The sequence below is a fragment of the Mustela erminea genome, chromosome 3 (genome assembly GCF_009829155.1).
Source record: "Mustela erminea isolate mMusErm1 chromosome 3, mMusErm1.Pri, whole genome shotgun sequence".
Lineage (NCBI taxonomy): Eukaryota > Metazoa > Chordata > Mammalia > Carnivora > Mustelidae > Mustela > Mustela erminea.
In genome coordinates this window covers 96420576-96445199 of record NC_045616.1, presented here as the reverse complement: position 1 = coordinate 96445199, position 24624 = coordinate 96420576, and the positions used below count along the sequence as shown (strand labels likewise).

Sequence of the window (24624 nt, the reverse complement as noted above, 5' to 3'; positions counted from 1 at the left end):
TGAATCAGACCATACACAATATTGTTGGTATATTTTCACCCAACTTGTTCTAGAACTGAATATTAAAGAAAAAATTAAAAAGTCATTGCACCTTTCTGTGAGACCATCTGCTAGAGGATGATGGGAGAACACGGTAGTACCAGAGATTTACGTTGAATGTGAGACCTGTGCTACTTTTTATTTATGGTAACATGGGTTCCCTAAACAGAAACAAATATCTGGAATACCAGTAGAAAATGAGGTATTTGGCAAATTAGTGGATGGTATTGTAAATACCCAGTAGTGCAATTGCAGGGTCATAGGATAGCCCTATTTTTAATTTCTTAAGGAATCTCCACACTGTTTTCCAAACTGGCTGCACCAACTTGCATTCCCACCAACAGTGTAAGAGGGTTCCCCTTTCTCCACATCTTTTCCAACACTTGTTGTTTACTGTCTTGTTGATTTTGGCCATTCTAACTGGTGTGAGGTGGTATCTCAATGTGATTTTGTTGTTTTGGGGTTTTTTTTTTTTAAAGATTTTATTTATTTATTTGACAGAGACCACAAGCAGGCTTAGAGGCAGGCAGAGAGAGAAGGGGGAAGCAGGCTTCTTGCTGAGCAGAGAGCGCGATGTGGGGCTCGATCCCAGGACCGTGAGATCATGACCTGAGCTGAAGGCAGAGGCTTAACCCACTGAGCCACCCAGGCGCCCCTCAATGTGGTTTTGATTTGAATCACCCTGTTTGCTAATTATGATAAACATTTTTTTATGTGCTTGTTAGCCATTTGTATGTCTTCTTTGGAGAAGTGTCTTGTTTATATTTTCTGCCCATTTTTTGACATGATTATCTGTTTTGTTTGTGTTGAGTTTGAGGAGTTCTTTCTAGATTTTGGATATCAGCCCTTTGTCTATGGTGCCATTATCATTTTAAAAGTCTTCATTCTCTAGATCATGGAACCAACAAGGTAAGCAGGAGTCTGTCAGTTTCTAAGTATTTCTATTCCAAATATGCTTTCCAGAATTAGGAAGATAACTATGGGGGTGAGGGGCTTCAGAGACTCTTGGTATCCTTATGAGACAGATTTAAGTCAAAATTTGGTTAAATTATTTGACTTCCATACACTCTTGCTCTGACTTCGGGGCTACAGTAGGAGTTTAGGATCTCCAGGAATAGTATCAGATGAGATTCGTTAATCATGAAAAAGTCTGATTTTTTTTTCCCCTTCCTCCAGTAAGTACGTTGTACCCATCAGTGAAAACTTGAAGGTAAATTTACAGTATAAAATTGGACAATGTAGGAGAATCCTTCCTTAAAATGATCCACCCTCCCCTTCATTCTAGGACTCTAAGTCAGTGAACCTATTCTCATATGGAGACTGACCAAGGGAATGCAATGTCCTGATGTGGTGATCCAAATCAGACCTCTTTTCACAAAGTCTAGAGATGTAATACTTAAACAACTCAAGTAAGGCTTCGGTAGTATGCCCGTCTGTTTTAGTCTTAGGGACTCCATAATCAATTAGCCAAAATCTTTGCAGGTGAAACCAGTCCCTTTACCTCTTTGATTCTGCTGCCCTTTATGGTAACCATTCCCATATGGTCTTTGATAGTGAAATGCAGCACTTTATCTCCTGCCCTTGTGGAATTCCACCATCCTCATTACATTTAAGAAGCCCAGTTCTGCAGCAGCATTTCCTTATTCCAGACTTTCAGAGAAACACCCCTGCGGAGTTCTTTAAGGATTCCAATGTAGCCTTTGCTGATGTGAAGGGAGTTCGAAGTCTTGGTGAAGGGAAAGCCCTCTGGAGCCTCTCAGGGGACCTATTTAACAGGTAGGTGAGCATCTATCATATTAAAACTATATTAAAACCTATAGACTACATTGTAATAAGGAAGATGTGGTATCTCCATTTTATTCAGATGGATCACCACTGGGTCTAGATTTCAGGCACATCATTAGAGTTACTCCTAGTTACGTGAAGTAACACTTTGAATCCAGAATCTCTTCTTAGTGAACCTATTTAAAAACACATAGACTAATAAAGTGTTGTATTTCTTCTGCCCTAATACAAAACCATTAAGAAATATTCCCATATAGATATACTTTGGGTTTCAGTTAATATAACTGGTGAAATCTTGCAATTCCTTTGACATGCATAACCCCTCATATGTCATGCTTTCTACTGGCCCCCTTGAATCTTCTAGGACTTGAATGTGCATTCGGATTTAGAAGACATGACAAATGGTGACACATTGGCAGTACAGTTTAAAAGGTTTTATTTGAAGATAGTCAAAGAAGCTTTCTAGTTCCCAACTTAAACCTTGAACTGTGAATTTAAAACCCAGTTTTTTCATTCACCGGATTTGAATTCACACTACTGCAGGAGGAACTGGGAAAATGAAGACCCATAAGCAGAGTTAGAGAATCAGTAACCACCGACCAATCAGAGTAGCCTCATAAGAAGGGATAATCTGTTAAGAGGTCTATGGAATGCCGTTGCCTCTGTAGCTTCCTCCCTTGTGGGTATGTGGCCAAACTCCTGGGAATAGATCTAAGATTGCTCATGGTCAACAGGACTGACAGTTGGAAAGCAGCAATAGAGAGCAAAGGCAGGGGGCACCTGGGTGGCTCAGTGGGTTAAGTCTGCCTTCAGCTCAGGTCATGATCTCAAGAGTCTTGGGATCAAGCACATAAGGCTCTCTGCTCGGCAGGGAGCCTGCTTCCCCCTCTCCCTCTGCCTACGTCTCTGTCTACTTGTGATCTCTGTCTGTCGAATAAATAAAGTCTTTAAAAAAAAAAAGAAAGAAAGCAAAGGCAGTCGGAACCTGCCAGTCCCCTTTGCCTCTTTCTCTTACTGCACCTGACAGCAAAAAGACTTTCAGATGAAGAGGTGCTGTTTCGTGTTGCTGTCCAAATCTCAATGAAGTTCCTCTTTTGGCCAGTTCTAACACAGAATCACACAAATAAGGAAATTCTGGGAAATGCAGTGTGCCTTTTAATTGAAGATGACTGTATGACTTTAACTCTTTTTTTTTTCAGTTTTCTATGAGACAAGTGAAATAAAAATATATATTCTTATTCACTCGAAATAACAGTGAACGCTTTTTAAGCCCTTAATGTATGCTAACCATTCTGTTAACCACTTTACCTGTAAAACCTCACAGCAACCTTACAAGGTACTATTGTTATCCTCACATTATAGGTGAGGAAACAGGCTTAGAGAGATTCCGTAACTTGCCCAAGAAAACAGTTGAATCGGATGCCACTCTGACTCCAACTTCTGTGCACTCCGTTTTCCTTATCACCTCCCTTGTTCACCAATGTTGAGGATGTTTGGTAATAGACAAAAATGATTCATAAGCTAGTCACAGGCTTTCTTCATAGTCAAAGCTATCCAAATAATTTTCAAACTCTCCAATAATTTGATGAACCCCAGCTGCTCATCCAGACATTGTATAGGCTTTTCAGCTGGACATTCTTACAGATATTTCAGTTGGTTCTTGGTACAACCAGAGAGGGAGTGAGCAAGGAAGGGAAGTAGGGAGAAAAGAGGGGGAAAAAGGAGAGAATGAGGACAAGAAAAGAAGAAAATATGGTTAATTAGTACGTAGACAGTTTTGCCTAGTCTATTTTTACAATTCCCATGTTTCAGAAAACAGTAATTCTGGTCCAAATTCCAAATCCAAGAGGAAAAGATACTTTTATAAAAATGTGTTGTAAAAAAAAAAGACCAAATGATTACCTGCATGCTAAGGGTAGAGAAGGCCCAGGTATGCATATTTCCACCAGATTTCCCTGCAATTAGAACTCTTTGTATTTATGACGGTTGTCACTCAAGACTGAAGTTACTAATGACAATAAGGAAATAAAAACCCTGACCCAACATATGTCCAGTTACACTCAGGTAAATTTTTTGAAGAGTTAAAAGGAAAACAATAAAATGGATGTTATATGACCAAATGAATTTGGACAATGCTGGACTTATCAAAGCAGAACTTCTCAGAGCCTTCAGTGTGAGCTTGTGCCTCATAAACTACCAGAAGAGAATGTAGAGTATGTCATAAACATTTTTGGCAATAGTCTATTTTTCACTCAGCTTGGAAAAGAGCACTAAGTCATTTTTTAATCAAATTTAATTGGATTATCAATTTCCAACCAGAGTAGAGCCCTTCCTAGGGCTTTGGGAAAAGACAAGCGCCATCATTATTTATCTAGCAAAGGACTTCATGCGGGTCTTCAGACATGACTCATGGGGCAGGAAGCACCCAAAAGGGCTGCCCTTTGGTAATGTATCATCTGGGGTAGGGCTTATAAAAGTATGAAATACATCATCATGGACAGTAAGATGAGAGCATAAACAAATCACTCTACGGTTTCAAAGGAGGGGGAAACCATACCTACTTTGGAAAATGCCTCAAGGTTTTGTGAGCAGAGAGTTTTCAGCAGTGGCCCGTGAAGGATGATTAGGAGGTGGTTGACAGCCAGAATTGGGAAGAAATATTTCCAGGCAGAAGAACTGGCATTACCAGAGGCACAGAGTGGGCTGGGTTGGGCTAGGCTAGAGGTAGGGACCAGGGATAGGGAAGAGATCACCAGTAGCAGGAGAGAGAGAAGAAAGCTTGATTTTTCAACTGTTTGTCATGCATGCTACCTACATGGAAGATGGTGAAAGAAAATGGAGAGTCTGAAACTAAACCTAAAAACAGAAGGAGACCGTGCACAAGCCTCCAGGCATCCAGAGCACAGTGGAGGGATCTAAAGGAAGGAAAACTGAAGTCTCATTTCACCTACCTCATACTTTGGCTAAGGAAAAGGCCTAATCAAATATATTTGGATCTGGGTTCTTTGTCTCCACTTGCCAATACAGAAAGCCAAAGAGAAGTAAGGTTCTTCTTGAAGATGTGTGTTATTCCCTGAAGAATCTTTTAGGAAAAGCAAACAGCCTGAGAAATATTTATTCATTAGATGGAGTCTGGCAGCCGCCAGGAGAATCCAGAAAGTACCCAGTGCTTGTACATGCTCGTAATACACTGGATTCTTGAAGCACTTGTGATTTAACTGTTTTGTTGTTAATTGTCATTAGGAAGGACCTCTTACTTTCTCCAGGAAAGGTATTGTTAACCCCCCCTCAAATGTGTGTGTGTGGAAATATTATAAGACCGTGAAAGACTTTGAGACCAAAAAATAATTATTACAGAAAACGTTGATTGTTTAATCCAGTTTTCCAACTGTAAGTAGGACATGATTTTTTTTTTTTACACTCCCCCATGTTTATCGCTATAAAGAAGGTAAGTACTCTCTAGTGCCTTGCTTGATTTGAGAACATTCTGGCTGCTGCTTCTTGTAAGCTATATGGCACTCTTCTGAAATCTGGTGCTGATACCTTCCATATGTGACCCCATTTACCCCTGGAAGAGAAAACTTTCTGCTGAATCAGATGGGTTTGCAGAGGTGCACACGTAACAAACAACCTATGTCTTTTTCAAACAGCTGATATGTCTATCCTTTGCCTTCTCACAGTGGGAAGTTTTCCTCTTCTTCTAGATGGAAATCCATACTTTCCCAATGAGAACTATGGGTTGCCCAAGAGAGAATAGCTTGAAATGTGTGAGCTTATCTCCATTATAGTCATCACTACTCCCTGGCTTCGTACACAGTCCACAGCCTCACTCCCACCTTGGCTCTCTGAACCGCAGATGGGTTCACTTAGGACAGCACCTCGTCCAAACCCAGCAGCCATGATCCCCTCTGGTTCCAAGTGTACTGTATGCACAGCAAAACACACCGAAGGAGATTATGTAGCTCTGGAGAGACTCAGGGGAACTTCAGCTCATGATTGGGTCAAGGCAGTAGATTGGGGGCCTAAATTATCATGGCAAACCCTATAGCAAATTCTTGCCATTTCTTGGTTCAGACCAAAGCTGACAACCTAAACATGGTCAGGTTTCACATGAGCCTGAGACTCTGGGAGTCCAAACAAGAGAAGAAACAAGATCCTGCATGTCACGTGGGAGACTGCATGGGCCGGGGCCAAGCCAGCTGGTGAGCTCGGTGACGTTCAGAGAGAAAAACTAAGTAATCGCTCCCTTACAGGTGATATTTCATGGTCTCCAATTATGGACTATGACATGGAAATGCTGGCAGTCTCCTTTATCCAGAGAATAGCTCCTCTTGAACTGCCCTTTCTGATGCTGTACAGAGAAACGTTTAGTGCTACATAGCGAATTTTGGCATTTTGTTAAGTTTGATGAGTGTAGCCCTATCTGTCCCATTTAAGCACTGTGAATGCAGGGGGGTGTGTGTGTGTGTGTGTGTGTGTGTGTGTGTGTGTGTGTTGTGTGAAAGGCAAGGCAGCATGCTGCATTGTTCTTGTGTGTTGATATATCATTTCAAGACTGGCTCCCAGTGTAGCTGAGAGACCTGGTTTCAGATGCCAGTTGGAGCGTCCTCGGGCTCATTAATAATGGACCAGTCTGGCAAGAGCAGCCTCACTTCCTTTGTTTTCCGCCGCAGAAGAAGGGGAACATGGATCTCTCCGTTTTGCCAAACAACAACCATCCTGACAAATTCCTGCAGCTCGACGTGAAGTCTTTCATGAGGAGCTCAGCTCTTCTTCAAGCCAGCCTGGCAAGGTTTCCGGGGGGGAATTACCCCGCTGCGCAGCACTGGCAAAACCTTGTGTACTCACAGGTAAAATCCGGGAGATGAAGCACGTGGGGTGGGGCTCGTTTCTTTCTCCCTAGCTACCATTTCATTATTTGTACCAAAAAAAAAAAAAAGTCTGTAGGGAACATGGCATAAGGTAGCAGCTCACGCCCGCAACATAAAAAAGGTCTTTCTTCCTTAGCATCAGGAAAGTCCCTTATCACTTTATAAAATATGTGAATTCCCCCTACCATTCATTTTCCTCTAAGCATTTGCTTTTCGGCCTGTCCTCATTTTAGTGCCTACTTTTCATTTTACTTCTTTTCTTCAGGATTTTTCAAACCACTTGTTACATTTGCGAATTAGACTCTGGGGAACAGCCATACCTCTATCTTCTGGTGTATTCTATGCACAAAGCAGCCCACGCTCACACTGGGGACTCATACACAGCCTCTGAGGCAACCAGGGAACTCCCTTTTGCCCCTCTTAGACTGACTCCCTTTCATTTCACGCAGAGAACACTCAGCACAACAATGGTTATCTAATGACTTCAGGAAAGGAAAATACTAGGAGCTCTCCTCCTTGGAAAGGTGCTGGCTCTTGTCTTAGATACTCTTCTTTTCCACAGATACACGACGTAATGATCAGAATTGTCAAACCCCATGCAGACTTTATTTGTTGCTTTCTTCTTTTGCACCTTCCTTTACTTTGCTGACGGAACAAGAAGAATAAAGCTGATGAGTTCCATGTGCTGGAATAAACATAAGGGCCCTGACTGTTGGACAGCCCATGAAACAGGAATCATCTCTGTTTTGAGATGTGGAGGCTAATGGGGTTAAGGGTTAGTCAATTTAGAAACAGGAAGAAGCATTTCATTTCAGAACAGATGTGACTGACCTACAAACCCCTGCAAGTCATTAAACCCTTTGGAGTGGTTCAAATTCCCTGAACAGAAATTTGTTTTCTTTTAAGAAACAGTTGCTACTCATGAGTCCTGGTGTAAAGTGACTCCTTTGTGGTGTGTTTGTGGGCTCCTCGGGACCTTTATCATGAGATCATTCAAAACCAAGTACACTCAAATGATTATGTAAGTGTTTCTTCCACCTATAAGTGTTTTAATTTATTTCCCTCATCAGGCAGCCTCTTAGGACAACTGCCGTTGTAAAATATTTCGCATCCTTCCCCTTTGTAATCTTTAAAACTCTCCCCCTACCAAACCTGTACACACCTTTTCGGTTATGGTTTTCCTATTTTAACTTAAATGTGGTGAAATTCTTCCTTTTCCTTCCTTGTTGTTAATATCATGGAACAGGATGATTCAAAAATCAATTCAGAAAACCTTGGCCCTCCTAGGCTGTGAAGTTTAGTCAAAAGAAAACGTATCCAGTAAATTCCTTTGAGCTTGGAACACATCAGTCTAACGTCTTTTGTTTGGTACTGGAGTTGACCTATTTCCTTCATGGGAATCTTTACAGTTTAAAGCTCTGTTGAATGTTGTTCCTAAACCTCAATAAAATGCATCCAATTTTTAAGGGGTATCTCCTTCAACAGGTAGGCCCTGATGAGCTGAAGTATTCACCCAAGGTAAAAATCTGCTTCTTGTGTCTTTAGATATGTTATTGGTAAGTGTAAACTGTATATAAACTTACTAAATTTAGTTTTCCTTTTACTCTTAAAAAAAAAGTTAAATGACAGAATAAAGGCCAACTTACTGTTGAAATGATGCATAGTATGGGGGGAAATAAATCTTATAAATTCTGATAGTTTGTTAGGCATGACCCAAATTAGGACTAGGTACGATTTATATTTACTACTAGAAGAAGTAATTCTTCTTTCCATGGCTGAACTTAAAATTCAGGAGTGGTATATTTGTTGGCTAAAATATAAATCTAAAATAAAAAGATATATGAAAGTTTTAAGTGACTGTAGTAAGTGTACCTGGTGTATTGAGGTGTTAGGCGTGTGTAAGGTGGCAGCTGTCAAAAGTTCTTCATTTACAGTCCTCATTCTGTTGGGGATACATTAAGCCAATGGGAAGAGCATTGAATAAAGGGATGAGAAACTTGATTTCCTTTTTCTTTTTAATATTTTATTTATTAGAGTGCACATGTGGCAGAGTGACAGAGAGAGCAGGAGTGAGGGCGGGGAGGGAGAAGCAGGCTTCCCAGGGAGTAGGGAGCCCGACATGGGGCTCAATCCCAGGATCCTGGGATCATGACCTGAGCCAAAGGCAGACACTTAACCAACTGGAGCCACCCAGGCACCCCAGAAACTTGGTTTCTTGCCTCAAATTCATAGTAAGCCCCTTTAAGAGACATGTATTATCGCCTTTATTTTGTTTATGCCTCAATGTATCTACTTGAAAAATTAGTATAATATTAATTTTACATATCTGTTTAAAATTGAGAATGAATAAAAATAATATGAGGTTAAAACAACTGAGAGAAAAGGTTTCCTATAAAAGTTTAAGAAATGTGTATTATTTTTATTATTTGACAGTATTCCAAATTGTGTTGAAATTATCCTTTCCTTAGATTTTTTGAAAAACAGTAGATAATACTACTTGCATTTTTTAATTTATAGTGCGGATGGGGGGCAGTGGTATTAGGGAATATAGTAAATACATCTGTCAAACCATAACTCAAGCGGTAGATTTTATATTCACACGAAATCCGCACAGACTTCAGAGTTGTGTCAGTTTATCCTGGGGTTTTGCACCACCCAGATGCCTGGTGTTTGGGCTTCAGACCACCTCAGAGACTGTCAAAGGACTTAGCCTCCAACCATTGCCTTCAATATTAGTGGTAACTCAGCAGTTAAAACTCATATCCTATAACTCAAATGTGAAGTTGAATTCCTCAATACATGCATCATATTTCTATCCATGATTTATCTCTCAAAGCTTCTTTAAAAATTCACATTCCATTTCCAGAAGAAGTTCTGTCAACCATTTTTATATGCAGAGGCAGTTCTGGGCATATAGAAAAGTGAGCCCTTGTTCTCATGCTTGCCAGCAGCCCCAGATACTGGATTCCACGCTGTGCAAACACACAGGTCACTGGAGTTTGCAGGGGGAGAGAACGAGCATGTATTTCCTGATCTCACTGTATTTATACTTTTCTTAAATTCTTTCACTAGAGGAGTAAAGAAGTTTCACCGTAAATTTCATCTCAGTGCAATGAACAAACGTTCGCCAAAATCTAATGTTTCTGGTTGTTAAAATAATTTGGGGCATGTATCTGATGAAAGCATTTGGAATTGTATTCCAAATATTTCTGCCAATCCCTGTATAAAATGAGATAATAAAAGGAAAAGACAAACTTTTTTTTTTTAGTTTAAGTGATAAAATATGTTTTTTCAGATATTGTAGTGTCCCCCTGCCTTGTTTTTGATTAGCAGTTAGACTTCGTAATCTTTTCAGACGAATCTCTTTATCTTTTCCTGGTTTCCAGGAGCATTTGGTGCTAAACCTGTGAGCTGGACCAAAAGGCCAAGGACAAGAGATTGCTCTTCCCTTGATTTCTAGATTTCTAGACAGTGTTATTTCCTGGGTTTATTCCTTAATCAACTTTCCTTCCCTTTTCTTTTTTTTTTTTTTTTTTTTTAAAGTCTCAATAACTAACTTTTCCCTGTAAATTTTAACGTCTCTTCTATCTCAGTTTTTTCTTTTGGGTGTTTTTGGGCTGTGTTTTCTTTTGTTTTGTTTGTTTTTTGGCTGTTGTTTTTGTTTTGAGGCTATGATTGTACATTTTAGCAATCTGGCTCTGGACAGGTCCATGAGATCCATCGTGCCTTCTCTAAAAATGTCTCTATTCCTAATCCTCCACTTACTATTCTGAAAAGAACAGCCCTACATACACAATACTCTCCCATTTTTAATCCTGTATTTGGGGAAATGCTATAGAACCTTTGAGGCACTTAAATTATTATCTAGGAAGTAGACTGAAGGGCATTGTTCTGTTGCTCAGGGGTTTACGTGCAAGTATCAGAACATGATGTATCAAGTTAGTCTAAATTTATGCAGTTTACAAAATCTCCAGTGGGGTCTGGAATTTAGCCTTAGACAGTGTGCGGCCAGAAACAACACCAAAATTGTCCCACTGTACTATTCTCAGACCAGACCCAAATGCCTCTGGCGCTGAAGCCTTTATGAAGGACACCGTCAGTGTTACAAAAGCTTGTATGGGACTCCAGAGTCCTGGGTAGGTGGAGAGATAGGCAGGAAACCAAATTCATGAGAGGCCCGGGTCAGACCACAAAAGCTTGGGATTTGTTGTCTGAGATTTTAAATTTTATCCTGAAAATTTTGAGGGCCTGGTAAAATTTTTAAGCAAGAAGATCGCGCAATCCAATCTGTGTTTTATAAAGATAGCCATTCTAGTACTTCAGAAACAGAAATACTGTAGTCATTGGGGACCACAAATTTGTTTGTACTGAGTAATAGATAATAAATAATTAAAAATTTATAGATATAGTAATTTTATAGTAATAGATAAATAAAATGCCATATTTGCATTATGATTATGAAAGCAATTTTATTGCATGTGCAGATCAAATTGGGGGAAAATGGTAATCTTTATGATCTTGATTCTCCCAATTCATAAAGATGATGTATCTTCAGTACATCTTATGGCCCTTCAACGATGTCTTATAATTCTCCACATTGAAGTTTTCATAAAGTTCATTAGGTTTATATCTAAATATTGATAAAGCTTTGTGCTCCTAAGACTAGAACATTTTAAATCATATTTCATAATAAATATATATATATATGGCAGACAAAATGGATTTTAGGTAAAAGACTTTGTTAGATACAGAGGATTGCTATGAAATGAATAAAAGTAGGTATCATTAGTAAAATATAATAATTCTAAACTTACATGCATCTAATAGTCTCAATCTTTGTGAGGCAAAACTGGAGATATTTACAAGGAAAAATTTATACATGTTATTTTTATCAAGCAGACAAAACAATTACTAAAGATAAAAAGGATTTGAGCAATAAAATTAAGTTCGATTAAGTGATATATACTGACATATTTACTAAACAATTGAAAATATTAATTTTTAACATATACACTGCATATTTACAAAAATTGATGTGCTAGACTCTAAAGTAAATTTCAAAGACTCAGTATTACATGAATCATGCTGTTTCAACACAATCAACTTAGTTAGAAATTTATATATCAATATCAAAAAGTTAAAGTATGACATATTGTAGAAAACTAAAACACACACTTTAAGGAAACAATAATGGAAATTAAGAATGTAGAACAGGGGGCGCCTGGGTGGCTTAGTGGGTTAAAGCCTCTGCCTTCAGCTCAGGTCATGATCCCAGGGACCGGGGATCGAGCCCCACATCTGGCTCTCTGCTCAGCGGGGAGCCTGCTTCTACCTCTCTCTTTGCCTGCCTCTGTGCCTACTTGTGATCTCTCTGTCAGTCAAATAAATAAAAAAAATCTTTAAAAAAAAAAAAAAAGAATGTAGAACAAGATGAAAATGAAAAATGCTACATTTGTAAAATTGTTGCCTGGAGCTGAAATGGTATTTTGAGAGACTACAATAGAAGTATATGTTTGCATGATAAAAGCAGAATGAGAAAATTAATGAGGTAATAAGAGACAATGAAGATAGAAGTAGGGAAAACTACCCTGTATGTTAACTGCAATTTAAATAAAATTTAAAAAAACATAGAAATCAATACATAGTACAAAAGAAAAAAACAAATACACAATGAAGCAGATGAATGATGTTGAAAGCTATTTCTCTGAAAGGGCTAGAAAGACAGAAAACACCTCTAGCAATGCTGCTTAGAAAAAAAAAAGACATCCACAGGGCTAGAAACGTAAAGAAAACACAAGTAAAGAATAGCAGAGGGGTGCCTGGGTGGCTCAGTGAGTTAAACCTCTGTCTTTGGCTCAGGGTCCAAGAATGGAGCCCCATATCGGGCTCTCTGCTCATCAGGGAGCCTGCTTCCTCTCTCTCTCTCTGCTTGCCTCTCTGCCTACTTGTGATCTCTGTCTGTCAGATAAATAAATAAAAAATATTTCAAAAAAAAAAGAATAGCAACGATTAAGAAATGTAACATACGGATAATGAGAGGAATTTTGAGAGGAATTTGAAAACTTTACATGCAACTGGGTAGTTTCCCACATAGCATAGGAAACTTAAAGAAAAACAGAAAATGTTAATAAATCTGTAATCATTTTACTATGGAATCAGTAGTTTTAAATCTATACCAATTGCACAAAAATCAAAAAATACCAGGCCAATTGAGTATTGTAGTCAACTTCTACCAGAGAGTCTTGAAAATGAATCATTCCTATTATTGTCAAATTCTTCTAGAAAATGGGAAAACAAAGATGTTTGTATCCACAACATAACTTCAGCTACCACTAACAATTGTATATATAAGAGACCCTTAATCTTAGGAAACAAATTGAGTGTTGCTGGGGGGTGGGGGACAAGGGATAGGTTTGCTAGGTTATGGACACTGGGGAGGGTATGTGCTATGGTGAGTGTAAGACTGATGATTCACAGACCTGTACCCCGGGGCAAATAATACATGAGATGTTAATTAACAAAGGATATATGTATATCCTTTTTTATCATATATATACATATATCTTTTTTTTTTAAAAGATTTTATTTATTTATTTGACAGAGAGAGAAATCACAAGTAGGCGGAGAGTCAGGCAGAGAGAGAGAGAGAAGCAGGCTCCCGCTGAGCAAAGAGCCGGATGCGGGGCTCGATCCCAGGACACTGAGATCATGACCTGAGCCGAAGGCAGTGGCTTAATCCACTGAGCCACCCAGGCGCCCCACATATATCTTTTTTTAATTAACAAAGGATATACATATATATTTATATAATACATGTTTATATAATTTACATATTATATAAATATATGATGTATAGTTACATAAATTTGTATATTTATAAATATATATTTTATATTATATAAGTATATGATTATTATAATATTATTATATATTATATATAAATATTTATTTTGTATCTATAAATTCTTCCTTTCTGAATGGGAAAAATTAAAGGCATTGCAGTCACAGGCTCCTGGGTGGTTCAGTCAGTTAAGTGTCTGCCTTTGGCTCAGAACATGATTTCAGGGTCCTAGGATCAAGTCCCATGTTGGGCTCCCTGCTTGGCAGGGAGTCTGCTTCTCCTTCTGTCCCTCCCCCCACACTTGTCAGCTCTCTCTCTTACACAAAAACAAATAAATAAAACCTTTAATAAATAATAGATAAAATAAATAGATCAATAAATAAAATAGAGACATGGCAGTCACTCTTCCAAAGTAATTCTGAGGTCTCATGGGAATAGTTTATGTGGACTCCTTCCTTGAAGGTGTGGAAGATTGATTAGGCCACAGTTCTGCTTTTTAGAATAACTTTTGAGGCACTGTTCTATATAGTCCTTGATTCCACCCTCTAGGAAGCATCCCCTTGTTCACTGTTCTCTTTTGCCACATCAGAAGTAGACCCTTCTTCGGGCGCCTGGGTGGCTCAGTGGGTTAAGCCGCTGCCTTCGGCTCGGGTCATGATCTCAGGGTCCTGGGATCGAGTCCCGTATCGAGCTCTCTGCTCAGCGGGGAGCCTGCTTCCTCCTCTCTCTCTCTGCCTGCCTCTCTGCCTACTTGTGATCTCTCTCTGTCAAATAAATAAATAAAATCTTTAAAAAAAAAAAAGAAGTAGACCCTTCTTCAAGAATAGGCTTCAAGGGATGCCTGGGTGGCTCAGTTGGTTAAGCGGCTGCCTTGGGCTCAGGTCATGATCCCAGCGTCCTGGGATCGAGTCCCACATCGGGCTCCTTGCTTGGCAGGGAGCCTTCTTCTCCCTCTGCCTCTGCCTGCCACTCTGTCTGCCTGTGCTTGCTCTCGCTTCTCTCTCTATGACAAATAAATAAAATTTTAAAAAACCTTAAAAAAAAAAAAAGAATAGGCTTCAAAGTTTACTCCTACTCAAGGAAATTTAGAAATCTAGGATTATTATCACTGCTTTCTTTTGTTCTGTTTTGTGGTTAATTCTAAACATTCAAAAGCTTTTAGGTATAGGCATGCGATTTCTTTGGTCATATATTTCTTACAGAATTTAGGAAATTATTTATTAATGTAATCTTATCTGACCTGACTACTTACAGTCAATTTTTTATGTTAGTGAACACAACCCAAAGTCTTTGAAGACATAACTCTCCAAAAGGCTTTAATATCTTGGTTTTCTGCCTCCATTTCTGTATTTTTAGAGTCAGTGACAACCACGTAGAAGCTCTCAAGGATAAGAGTTATGAAAGCACAACTTAACGTGATCTTTTCCTTGAGTCACTTTATTTGATTGAGAAATTGCAATAGGCATATTTTGCCCAATGCTTTCTTTTTTTAAATTAATTCTGTGTTTTAGTGTTGGGGTCTACAAGTAGATTTTCAACAGTAGAAACATAGTAGGCATTGAATTTCTAGGTCCTCTCTACTCTCTTTCATTTCTTTTTTCCTACTGTCTGGTTCTTTCTCTAATCTCTAATCTCATCTCTTTCTTGTATCATATTAATGTTCTGATAATTGTAATGTCATTACATATATGTAAATGTTCTGATTATTTATAAGAATCTCTTCTAGAGCTACAGGTGATTGGGTTCCCAAATATGACAGATGGCATGTATGCCAATTTTTTTCCCTATAAGATATTAATAACCATCATTCCAGCTGCTCATGATTTTTTCATCCCATATTTGGAATTTTAAGATATACTACTTTTTGTATTAGAGAGGATAAGGCAGGCTATGCTGTGATGACACATATCCTCACAAAATATCACTAACTAAAAACAAAATATTTTTTTAAAGATCCGTTTATTTATTAGAGAGAGTGTGTGCACGCAGGGGGAGGGGCAGAGGGAGAGAGAGAATCTTTAAGCACACTCCCTGCTGAGCTCATAGTCTGAAGCTGGGCTCAATCCCAGGACCCTGAGTTCATGACCTGAGCCAAAATCAAAAGTTGGACACTTAATTGACTGAGCCACACCAGGCACTCCAAAATAAAATAAATTGCTTGCTCATGAAAAGTCTGAGAAAGGCAAGTGGATTTTAGGAGCAGCTCTTTTCCAAGAAGTAACCCTGAGCATCAAGTTCTTTCATCCTGTAGTTCTGCCATCACAGAATCCTTGCTTCATAGTGACACAAAAATGGAAATGAGGAAAGTAAGCCTAAAACACTGTGGGACATTTCAGGGACCAGGTTCCATGGTGGTTTCTGATACTTTTATCCATCCATCACCAACTAGGAAAGAGCTGGCCCCATTGTAACTTCAAGCCAGACTGGCAAAACCAGTCATCCTTTATCCTCAGGAAGGGAGAATGAAATTCATAAGTATCCAACCAATCACCACAATACAGAGCTCTCATTTCCTCTATATTTGCCAGTATATCTTCTCATGTTCTTTCACTCTCATTCTTTGAGTGCTTATATTTCAGGTATTTTTCTTGTAAATATTACATAATTTAATTTAAAAAATCTCATCTGACAATCTCTGTCATTAAAATAGAAGGTTTAGTTTATTAACATTTAACATGATGATTTCTAAAATTTTTCTGTTTTCCTGAGGTTCCCCCTATTCTTTGCTTCTACTTTTATTGTCTTAAGATCAAGTTTCCTTTATCTTTTTTCTGTTGCTTTACTGACTTAGAAACTATATATTCTTTCTCTATTTTTAGTAATATTTCTATACTCTGACACGATTTCTTAAAATATTCTAATCAAAAATATCTCTGTCAATTTTACAGCTCAGTAATTTAATTATCCCTTATTTTAAAACTCACAAATTAGTAATTATTGTCTCTATTTTACTATAAAATCCATACTTGGTTAGATAGATTTATCTAAGATAAAGATTTATCAATTCTCTTTCTTTGTTTCTTTTCTTTTCTTTTGCTCCGCATTTCTTTTTACATATTAATCTTTACTTTTATTATTAAGGTTTTTTTCCTGAAGTACATTTTTTAGAGGTTTTTTCTTTATTGGCTTGTTAATTCTGTAGTCTAAATTTTTGTTTGTCTCAATATGCATTCTAATTCACTCCTTTTACTGAATAATAGTTTACTTGTATGTAAATGACATAAATAATGACTAAAAGATATTAAAGATAAATGGAGACAAGGTAACAGTGAACACAGAAAAGTCTAGGTAAACTTTAAAGTGTTACTTTCCTTAAGTATTTTAAAATACAAGTTATTTTAGAGTTTATATGACTAAAATAATAGAATTATTTTTGAGTTTTTCTTTCGTAAATGTGATCTCTCCAGAATGTGGTATCAAGAGTTAGACTCAAATACATGCTTTTTTTCTTTCTTAAGGTATTTGAAAAATATTACCAAAATATAAATGAACCTTGTTTCTTATCCTGTCATCAGATCTTTAGCAAAGATATTCTATTAATTTTCTCTTCACATGTTTTTCAGACATGAAATTGTCATGCAGCACAAAACATAAATGGCATCATATAGTGGGATAACCTCAGACTTTCAACAATGTGCTTTAGAATTAAGGGCTTGAATATTCTTTTTAGACTATAGCTCTGAATTATTAGTTATTAAAATTATTTTGTTATCTTATACCTTTTAGTTTTTCAAGGTCTTTATACATTCTAATAGATTCTGTTATTTTTTTCCTGACCCCCCAAAACTGTATTTTCCTCATTTATAGAGCTTTCTTATTTAAGAAGCTCAAGGAATGGGCTAGCAGGCAAGAAAACTGACAAAGCAAATTTGTCAATGTCTGAAGAATTATCCCTCTCAAAGATGATCAAAGATGTCTAGCCTTGAAGAAAAACCTTGAGTCAGAATTATGCTAAGCTGAAATGATCTAAATTTCATATCAAATTGTTTTTTCTCAATTCAGAAACATTTTTATGAGGCTATCCATCTTAAAGACAAATGCTAAGTCAAGATGATGTATTATTTCATTGCAAATTTCAGTATTGAAGAATATAAATTGATTTTAAGCAGACCAACAACGTAATAAATTCAGAGAAGATCTTCAACTTGACCTCTAAGTATGTAAAAAATAGACAGGTTAAGAAAATTAGGGAAAACTAAGGTCAAAGAGAATGTGAATGGTTTGATCTAGATGCTTTTTTTGTTTGTTTATCAGCCATTTCAGAAGAAAACTGTATGTAGTATTAGCTCACAACCTAGCTTACTTAAATACATATTTAATGTGACCTATATACCCCAATATGTGCTGAGCAAATCAGTGTCTTGATGTTCATAAATATGACTCAGAGGAATATTAATTGAAACACGTGTATTGAATATTATTGAATATTATTGAAATGTGTGTTGAAAAATTGCTGTAAATTCATGAAATGTGTCACCATTATGGTAAGTCTAAATTTTCTGAAAATTAACTTATGTGGAATTCTTTTCCTTGATGCCCCATGATAACTGAGGCATTAATCTGTAAGCTTTTTGTTTCATCTTAATTTTATTCAGCCAATGAACACATTTTAAAGCTAGATTTTTCTACTTCCATAATAATTTTATAGTCAGAAAAACAAAAACAAACAAAAACAACCAAAGTAAAACCCTGAAGGTCAAATCAGACACAAGAAAAACACAACTACCCTATGCTGTTAAATTTGAGATACTGGTTGCCCTTGGGCAGGGAGAGGGAAAGGGTTTTGGAAGGGAACAGGATGTGTGCCGGTAATGTCCTCTCTCTTATTGAGTTATATATTTATATGTGTACTTTTCTACATGTAAATTTGGCTTCAGTAAAAAAAGATTTTTAAAAATCTGAAAGTCAGTATTAGAGCCATCTACTAGCCAGCTGGTGTGTAGACACATAAAGGAGTACGATGCTGTTCTGTCCTCCAAGCTGTCTGAAATAGGAGTCCCGAGAGAGTTTTTGTGAAAGCCAAGGCGTATCTATAAAATGCCTTTTAATCTTGACTTTGCTGGATTAATACAGCAACATTAAATATTATTTTTTATCAGTCATGCAATGCACAAATAGAAGCAAAATGTCATTAAATCTCAATGCAAGTGAGCTGGGAAAAAACTGGCTTTGTTCAGAATTCTGCTATTTGAATTAAAGAACAATGTTCTTTCTCTGTAGTTATAAAGGAGCATTTGAATGAATGATCACTGAAGTTGAACAAGATCACGTGCAAAGAAAAACACTCAATTAATGGCGGGATTCTAGGTCAGACTAGATCCTAGATCCTTTCCTCATTCATTATCCTCATCTGTTGGTTTTCCAGGCAGAATCAGCAGATTTTCAGGGGCCATTATTTCGCATTTCATCCTCTGCTGCCCATGGCCCATTGGTAAGAGAAGGCTTGTCACTGTGTCTCCTAACAGAGAGAAAAGAAGACCATTTCTGCTCAGCGAATGAGGAGATCCGGGCCAGAGGGCGTTGCTGCTGTGGACCATCCCCCACCGTCCTTGTCATCAGTTCTGAAGAATAACCCACTCTATGGTGACCTAAGTTTGGAGGAAGCTATGGAAGAAAGAAAAAAGCATCCCTCGTGGACGGTTGAGGAATATGACAGGCATTCCCTGCACACAAACCTTTCTGGGCATCTAAAGGTACTCAAACCAAAGAATCACTTCCTTCAATTGATGAAGAAGTTCTGTCAAATATTCCTTTAAAAAAAAATGAATATTAAGGTGACAAGTACTCTTCATTAGACCCAGATCTCTAGAGTTGAGGTCCTTTTGGCTCCTGGCATCCCTTTCTCTCTCCTATGGATTTGTTCTTAGTTTTACTATGTCAGCAATTACTGTCATCTCTCTGGTGTAGAGAGAAAGAAATGATGAGACAGAGAAAGATTTACCTAGAAGGTTAAAGGTTTTTGAAAATTGATTTACCAGATTATGTATGTTTTCCCCTAGTTTTGTGAACATTTATTTCATGAAGACTCAAGAATTCCCTTACCTACATTGATTCAAAACTATTTGATGCTCTTAGGCATGAGATAAAGCAGTTCTCATTAAGGGTCATGGTATTCCAAGCCCACTCAGTGATTTAAGATTACAGATTTACATTTTGGACGTTTTCCTGTGTCTCAGTAACAAAACAAAACAAAAACATTTCAACACAGGAAAAGTATGCAATGAACTCATTCACCCAGCTTAAACCCAACTTCAGTTTTTCTTTGTTTTCTTTTTTTCCCCCTGGTGTCATCTATCACATAGAAGATCTAGAAATACCTGCAAAGCAAGGAGAATGGCCCTCTGTTTTCTGAGTGGACCAGATTCCTCCCTAGCTTTGGCTTGCCTCTGCCTGCCCTGAGGTCAGGGAGGCCTGACTTTTTCTGCATACACTTCATTTAAGGTGTATCTGCTCTGAGTCCCATACATTAAGCACCTGAAGAGTTTTTTCTGTCGCAAGGGAGACAATATCGTGTCCCCTTAAAATCTGATACTTTTAAAAATCCCGAATGTGACTATGGACTCTGAAAAACAATCTGAGGGTTTTGAAGGGACGGGGGGTGGGAGGTTGGGGTACCAGGTGGTGGGTATTATAGAGGGCACGGATTGCATGGAGCACGGGGTGTGGTGCAAAAATAATGAATACTGTTATGCTGGAAATAAAAAAAATAAATAAAAAAAAAAAAAAAAATAAAAAAAAAAAAAATAAAAAAAAAAATAAAATAAAATAAAAATCCCGAATGTGCACTCTTGAAATATCTTGAGTCTTTGAGGCTCTTTAATGTCCTAGTAGATTGAACATATCTCCTCCTTAATGTAGCCTCTTTTCCAAAGAAGTTTCCGTAACAGATGTTCCCCCATAGCAACAATAATCTTGTGGGGGTTTTTTGGTTTTGTTTTGTTTTGTTCTTATCACGACTCTGAAGGTCAGGTCGTCTAAGAAATTAGTTAGTTTTATTTTCTTTTTCTTTCTTTTTTTTTTTTAATTAAGTTTTTATTTTAATTCCAATGTGGTTAAAGTACAGTGTTGTATTCGTTTCAGGTGCACAATATAGTGATTCAACAATTCATCCAGGGCTCATCATGAAAAGTGTGCTCCTTAATCTCGATCTGGCTTTCACATTCCCCAGCTCCCTTCCCTCTGTCCTCTATAGTTAGTTAAGAGTATGTTTCTTAAAAAAAAAAAAAAAAAAAGAGTCTGTTTCTTGGCGTCTCTCTCTCTCTCTCCCCCTCTCCCCCTCTCGCTCTTTCTCTCTCTCTCTCTTTCCTTTGCTTATTTGCTCTCTTTCCTTTGCTTATTTCCACATGAGTGGAATCATACGGTATTTGTCTTTCTCTGACTTATTTTGCTTAGCATTAAATTACTCTCTAGCTCCATCCATGTCTTTGCCAATGGCAAGATTTCATTTCTTTTTATGGCTGAATAATATCTCATTATATATCACATCTTTATCCATGCATCTTTTGATGGACACTTAGGCTGCTTAAAAAGTCACTTTCTACAATTAGGAAAGCATGTATTGTTCTATTTCACAAATATTTCTTGACCGTGTGACAGAGGCTTGTCTCTACTCTTTATCGTTTACCTGAATGGCAAAAGGGTTATGAAGATGAGTATTACTGTCCCTGCACCAAAAAGTTCATCTAACTGATCAGAGTAACAAAACCATACTTATAGAACAAAATAAAAGAAGAGGATGATGTTGTAATAATAATAGAAAGGGCTATGCAGACTTAAAAGGAGGACAGAATCACACTGGATTATAAAAAGACATCACGAAAAAAGTTAATTTAGGAAGGATGAATAGAATTCCAAAAGATACCGATGGTTGGCATGTGTGGGGAGGCTCTTCCATCAGGAGTAACAGGAAAAAAAGCACAAATTCCAGAAAGTAAGAGAGATTATCAAAACAATAAATAGTGCGGTGTCATTGTCACTACAATTTAACTAATAGAATAACAGGAAAATAAGGCTCAAAAACACTTAAAAAGTGTTTGGATGTAGGCTAAGGAGATTGAACATCATTGGCATGAGTAGTATTTCTGTTGGCAAATTCCACGAGCTCTGTTTCAGAAGAGCAAATAGGGATACAGTGTGGGCATTGCTTCACTGAACCTGGGGACTGTCCCCTCCCCATCCATCCGCCACACATAGAGTTTCCCTCAAAGCCTTTGCAGACCTCATGAGCACTCTTTTGAGGGATGCTTCTGAAAGTCATAGCTTTAGTTTTCATTAGAATTTCTATCTATACTTCATACATTCAACTTCTTTCCTCACCATCCCTGTGCATCTCATAACCAGCAGACAGGGCCCCTAACTTATTTTCTGAAACTTTTTCACCTCTTACAGGCTGTAAAACCTCCAAGTGCCTTTGGCCAATACCATTTTTCTAAATTATAAATAAAAAAGGAGAAAGGAAACCCCACATTTAGTTACCAGGGCTAATTAGGAGCAGAATGTAAGAGGCGTCTGGAATTGTGGAAGTTCTTCCTAAGGATTGTAGGCATTAGACTTGACTTTGACGAGGACACAAAATATGTGAAGGATACAAGTCAAGCAGACAAGGATTGCAAGATTATCTATCCTTCTGCATAGTCCATCCAAATTTTATTTTACTAGCTTTTTAAGACCAGGAAGTTTAAATGGTAGCAGTACGGTGGAGGAATTGTTTTGCCATCACCAGCATTTGCCCAGCTCCCTGTGTGTGTGTCCCTTCTGCACCCAGCAGGGCGCTACTGACCCCCAAAGCTAGCTTAAAGTTCACGGAGACTAGAGAGGCAGAGAGAGGGCGGGCACCTCAGCTGCAAGCCGTTGCTGATGAAAAATCAGCAGTTCTGCAGTGTCAGTAAGTCTGTAACACTGGTTACTGATTGATCCTATTCTCCTACGTAATTTTGTTTTCTTTTTAGGAAAATCCTAATGACCTACGGTTTTGGTTGGGAGACATGTACACACCTGGTTTTGACACCTTATTGAAAAAGGAAGAGGAACAAGAAAAGCATTCAAAATACTGTCGTATAGGTCTGATTTTGCTCCTTGTTGCCTGCATCTTGGTTTTCATAGTGACTGTTTGCACATTTTTCGCCTAAAGAAAATTGCAGCAGATACAATGGCTTGAAATTTCTTAAAAATCTTTCTAAATAAACATTTGCAGAAAAACATGCTCACGTGGTATGAATGTACTGTGGAATGTTCAGCTAGGTGTCATTGTCTTGTAGAACGCAAATGTTGCCTGAGACATGCTGGCTTTCTCTGTTTTGTTCTAGAAACCTTGGTAGGAATTCCGGGTGACCAGGAATTCTGGGGATCAGAATCACAGGAAAGCCCCTATAACAACCAAAATGAAACACAGGATAGAGAACAAGGAGAGAGCCCACCAACAATTGTCGGCAGACCTCCCACCCCCACCCCACCCCACCCCCGCCCACCATCCCTAAGAAAGTTGAGCAAAGCATTTTTTGGCTGCCCCACGTGTGCAAGATGAAAACTGGTTGTGCTGACTATTAGGTTGAGTTCATGCTGTTTTATCTGCTTTTATTCCTATTTAAGCTAGGAAAGGTGTGTTGGGGGCTTGATTCAAACCGATTCTCATTTTCTCAGGATTGCTTTATAAATGCCTCTGTTTGATATAGCAATTTCAGTATACCTAAACTGGAACGGGCCCTTGTTCTATAATTAATTACATTTACAGCCAGTTGGGCTTACTGACTGATCCACGTTGGCTAGTGTGAGCCCTGGTGGCTCTCAGGAAGTATGTATCACCACCCATAGGGTCTCAGAGAAGGCCCTAGTAAAGCACAGGAAAAACAACTAAGGGAGTAACATCTGAATCCTAACTGTGTGTTTTGCTAACTGTTGGACCCTGAACAAGTTAGGGTCTCTGAGAAAGGATAGAATCAGCTCCCTGGTAGGGCTCATCTAAGGGCTAAATAAGAGACAGGTAAGAAAAACACAGGGCTCCTAATACACAGTTGCCTAGATGAGGATGGTTCTTGCTACAGATATGTGCTAAGCTTATTGGCACCCCCAGGCCACCTGCCATTGCCTGCTGTGATAGCTGGGGACATGATGCTGGTCACAGATGGAGAATCAAGTCATCTGCCTTCTCTTTGTTCTAGAACACCGGATCTTGACTCCCTCATCCCTGCTCCTTTCTCTTCTTTTCGGACTCCCCCAACCCCCAGACAGTTTAGTGCATAAAGTGGAAAAGGAACTTCCTCCTCTTCCCATTAATCAGCCTTTGGGATTACCACACCATTCTACCTCTCTTAAAGATACTTGAAAAAAAGAACACGGAAGTGCAGCTTTATGATACAAGAAATTTATCGTGCACAATTGTCTTAGCTATATTTGTAGAGCTTAACTTCTTGTTCCTCCTCTCATCTGTAATAGGTTTTAGCCCAATATAGAACTGAATTAAGGAGAGAGGAAGGTCCTGGGGACTCCCGAGGGCAGACCCACTCATTGTGGATGCCTGGCAGACAACCGCTTGGTATTAACTCTGTTTTCAAAGCTTGAGTGCCCAGCTTTTGCCTCTAAGGGATTCAAACTATACTCAGGTCCCTGCTCCGCATGGAAATCATTTGTGCTGCACCAGGTTACACCCAGCTGTCTGGAGCCACATACAGGTAAGACTCACTCCACGGGGATATCCCCATAATTGTGCCAAGCTGCCCCCCTCGTGTCCTGGTGCCCTGTCCCCCCACCTCCTTACCTTTCTCTCTGCCAATTCAAGCACCTGGGAACCCCCTGTTCTCTCCAGTACTCCTCTGCTCTCTTCCCATGATCCTAACACTCATTTATGTTTCAGCACGAATGTGTTTATTACTTTGCTATTGCTCCCAAACCAATCTTCACTTTTCGCCTTCAGTCTAACTGTAGGATCAAAATATATTATTATCCCTCATTGGGTTAATGTTATACATCTACACGAAAGGGAAAGTCATAAACTGAGTGAATACATCCCTGTGTGCACTCAAAATCCTACTGTGAAAGCCTTTCCAGCCTCTCCTTCAGTATGTGTTTTGAAAATGGCTCTAGCAGAAAAAG

General features: G+C 38.4%; 1 protein-coding gene across 1 annotated transcript; it reads left to right on the top strand.

Moving 5' to 3' along the window:
- Positions 1-3708: 3708 nt before the first annotated feature.
- Positions 3709-22723, top strand: MINAR2 (membrane integral NOTCH2 associated receptor 2). The gene is made up of 3 exons (XM_032336830.1): positions 3709-6674; positions 19002-19229; positions 22485-22723. The coding sequence occupies exons 1-3, from the start codon at positions 6510-6512 to the stop codon at positions 22662-22664; spliced, it is 573 nt and encodes a 190-aa protein (XP_032192721.1). The 5' UTR covers positions 3709-6509; the 3' UTR covers positions 22665-22723.
- Positions 22724-24624: the final 1901 nt, after the last annotated feature.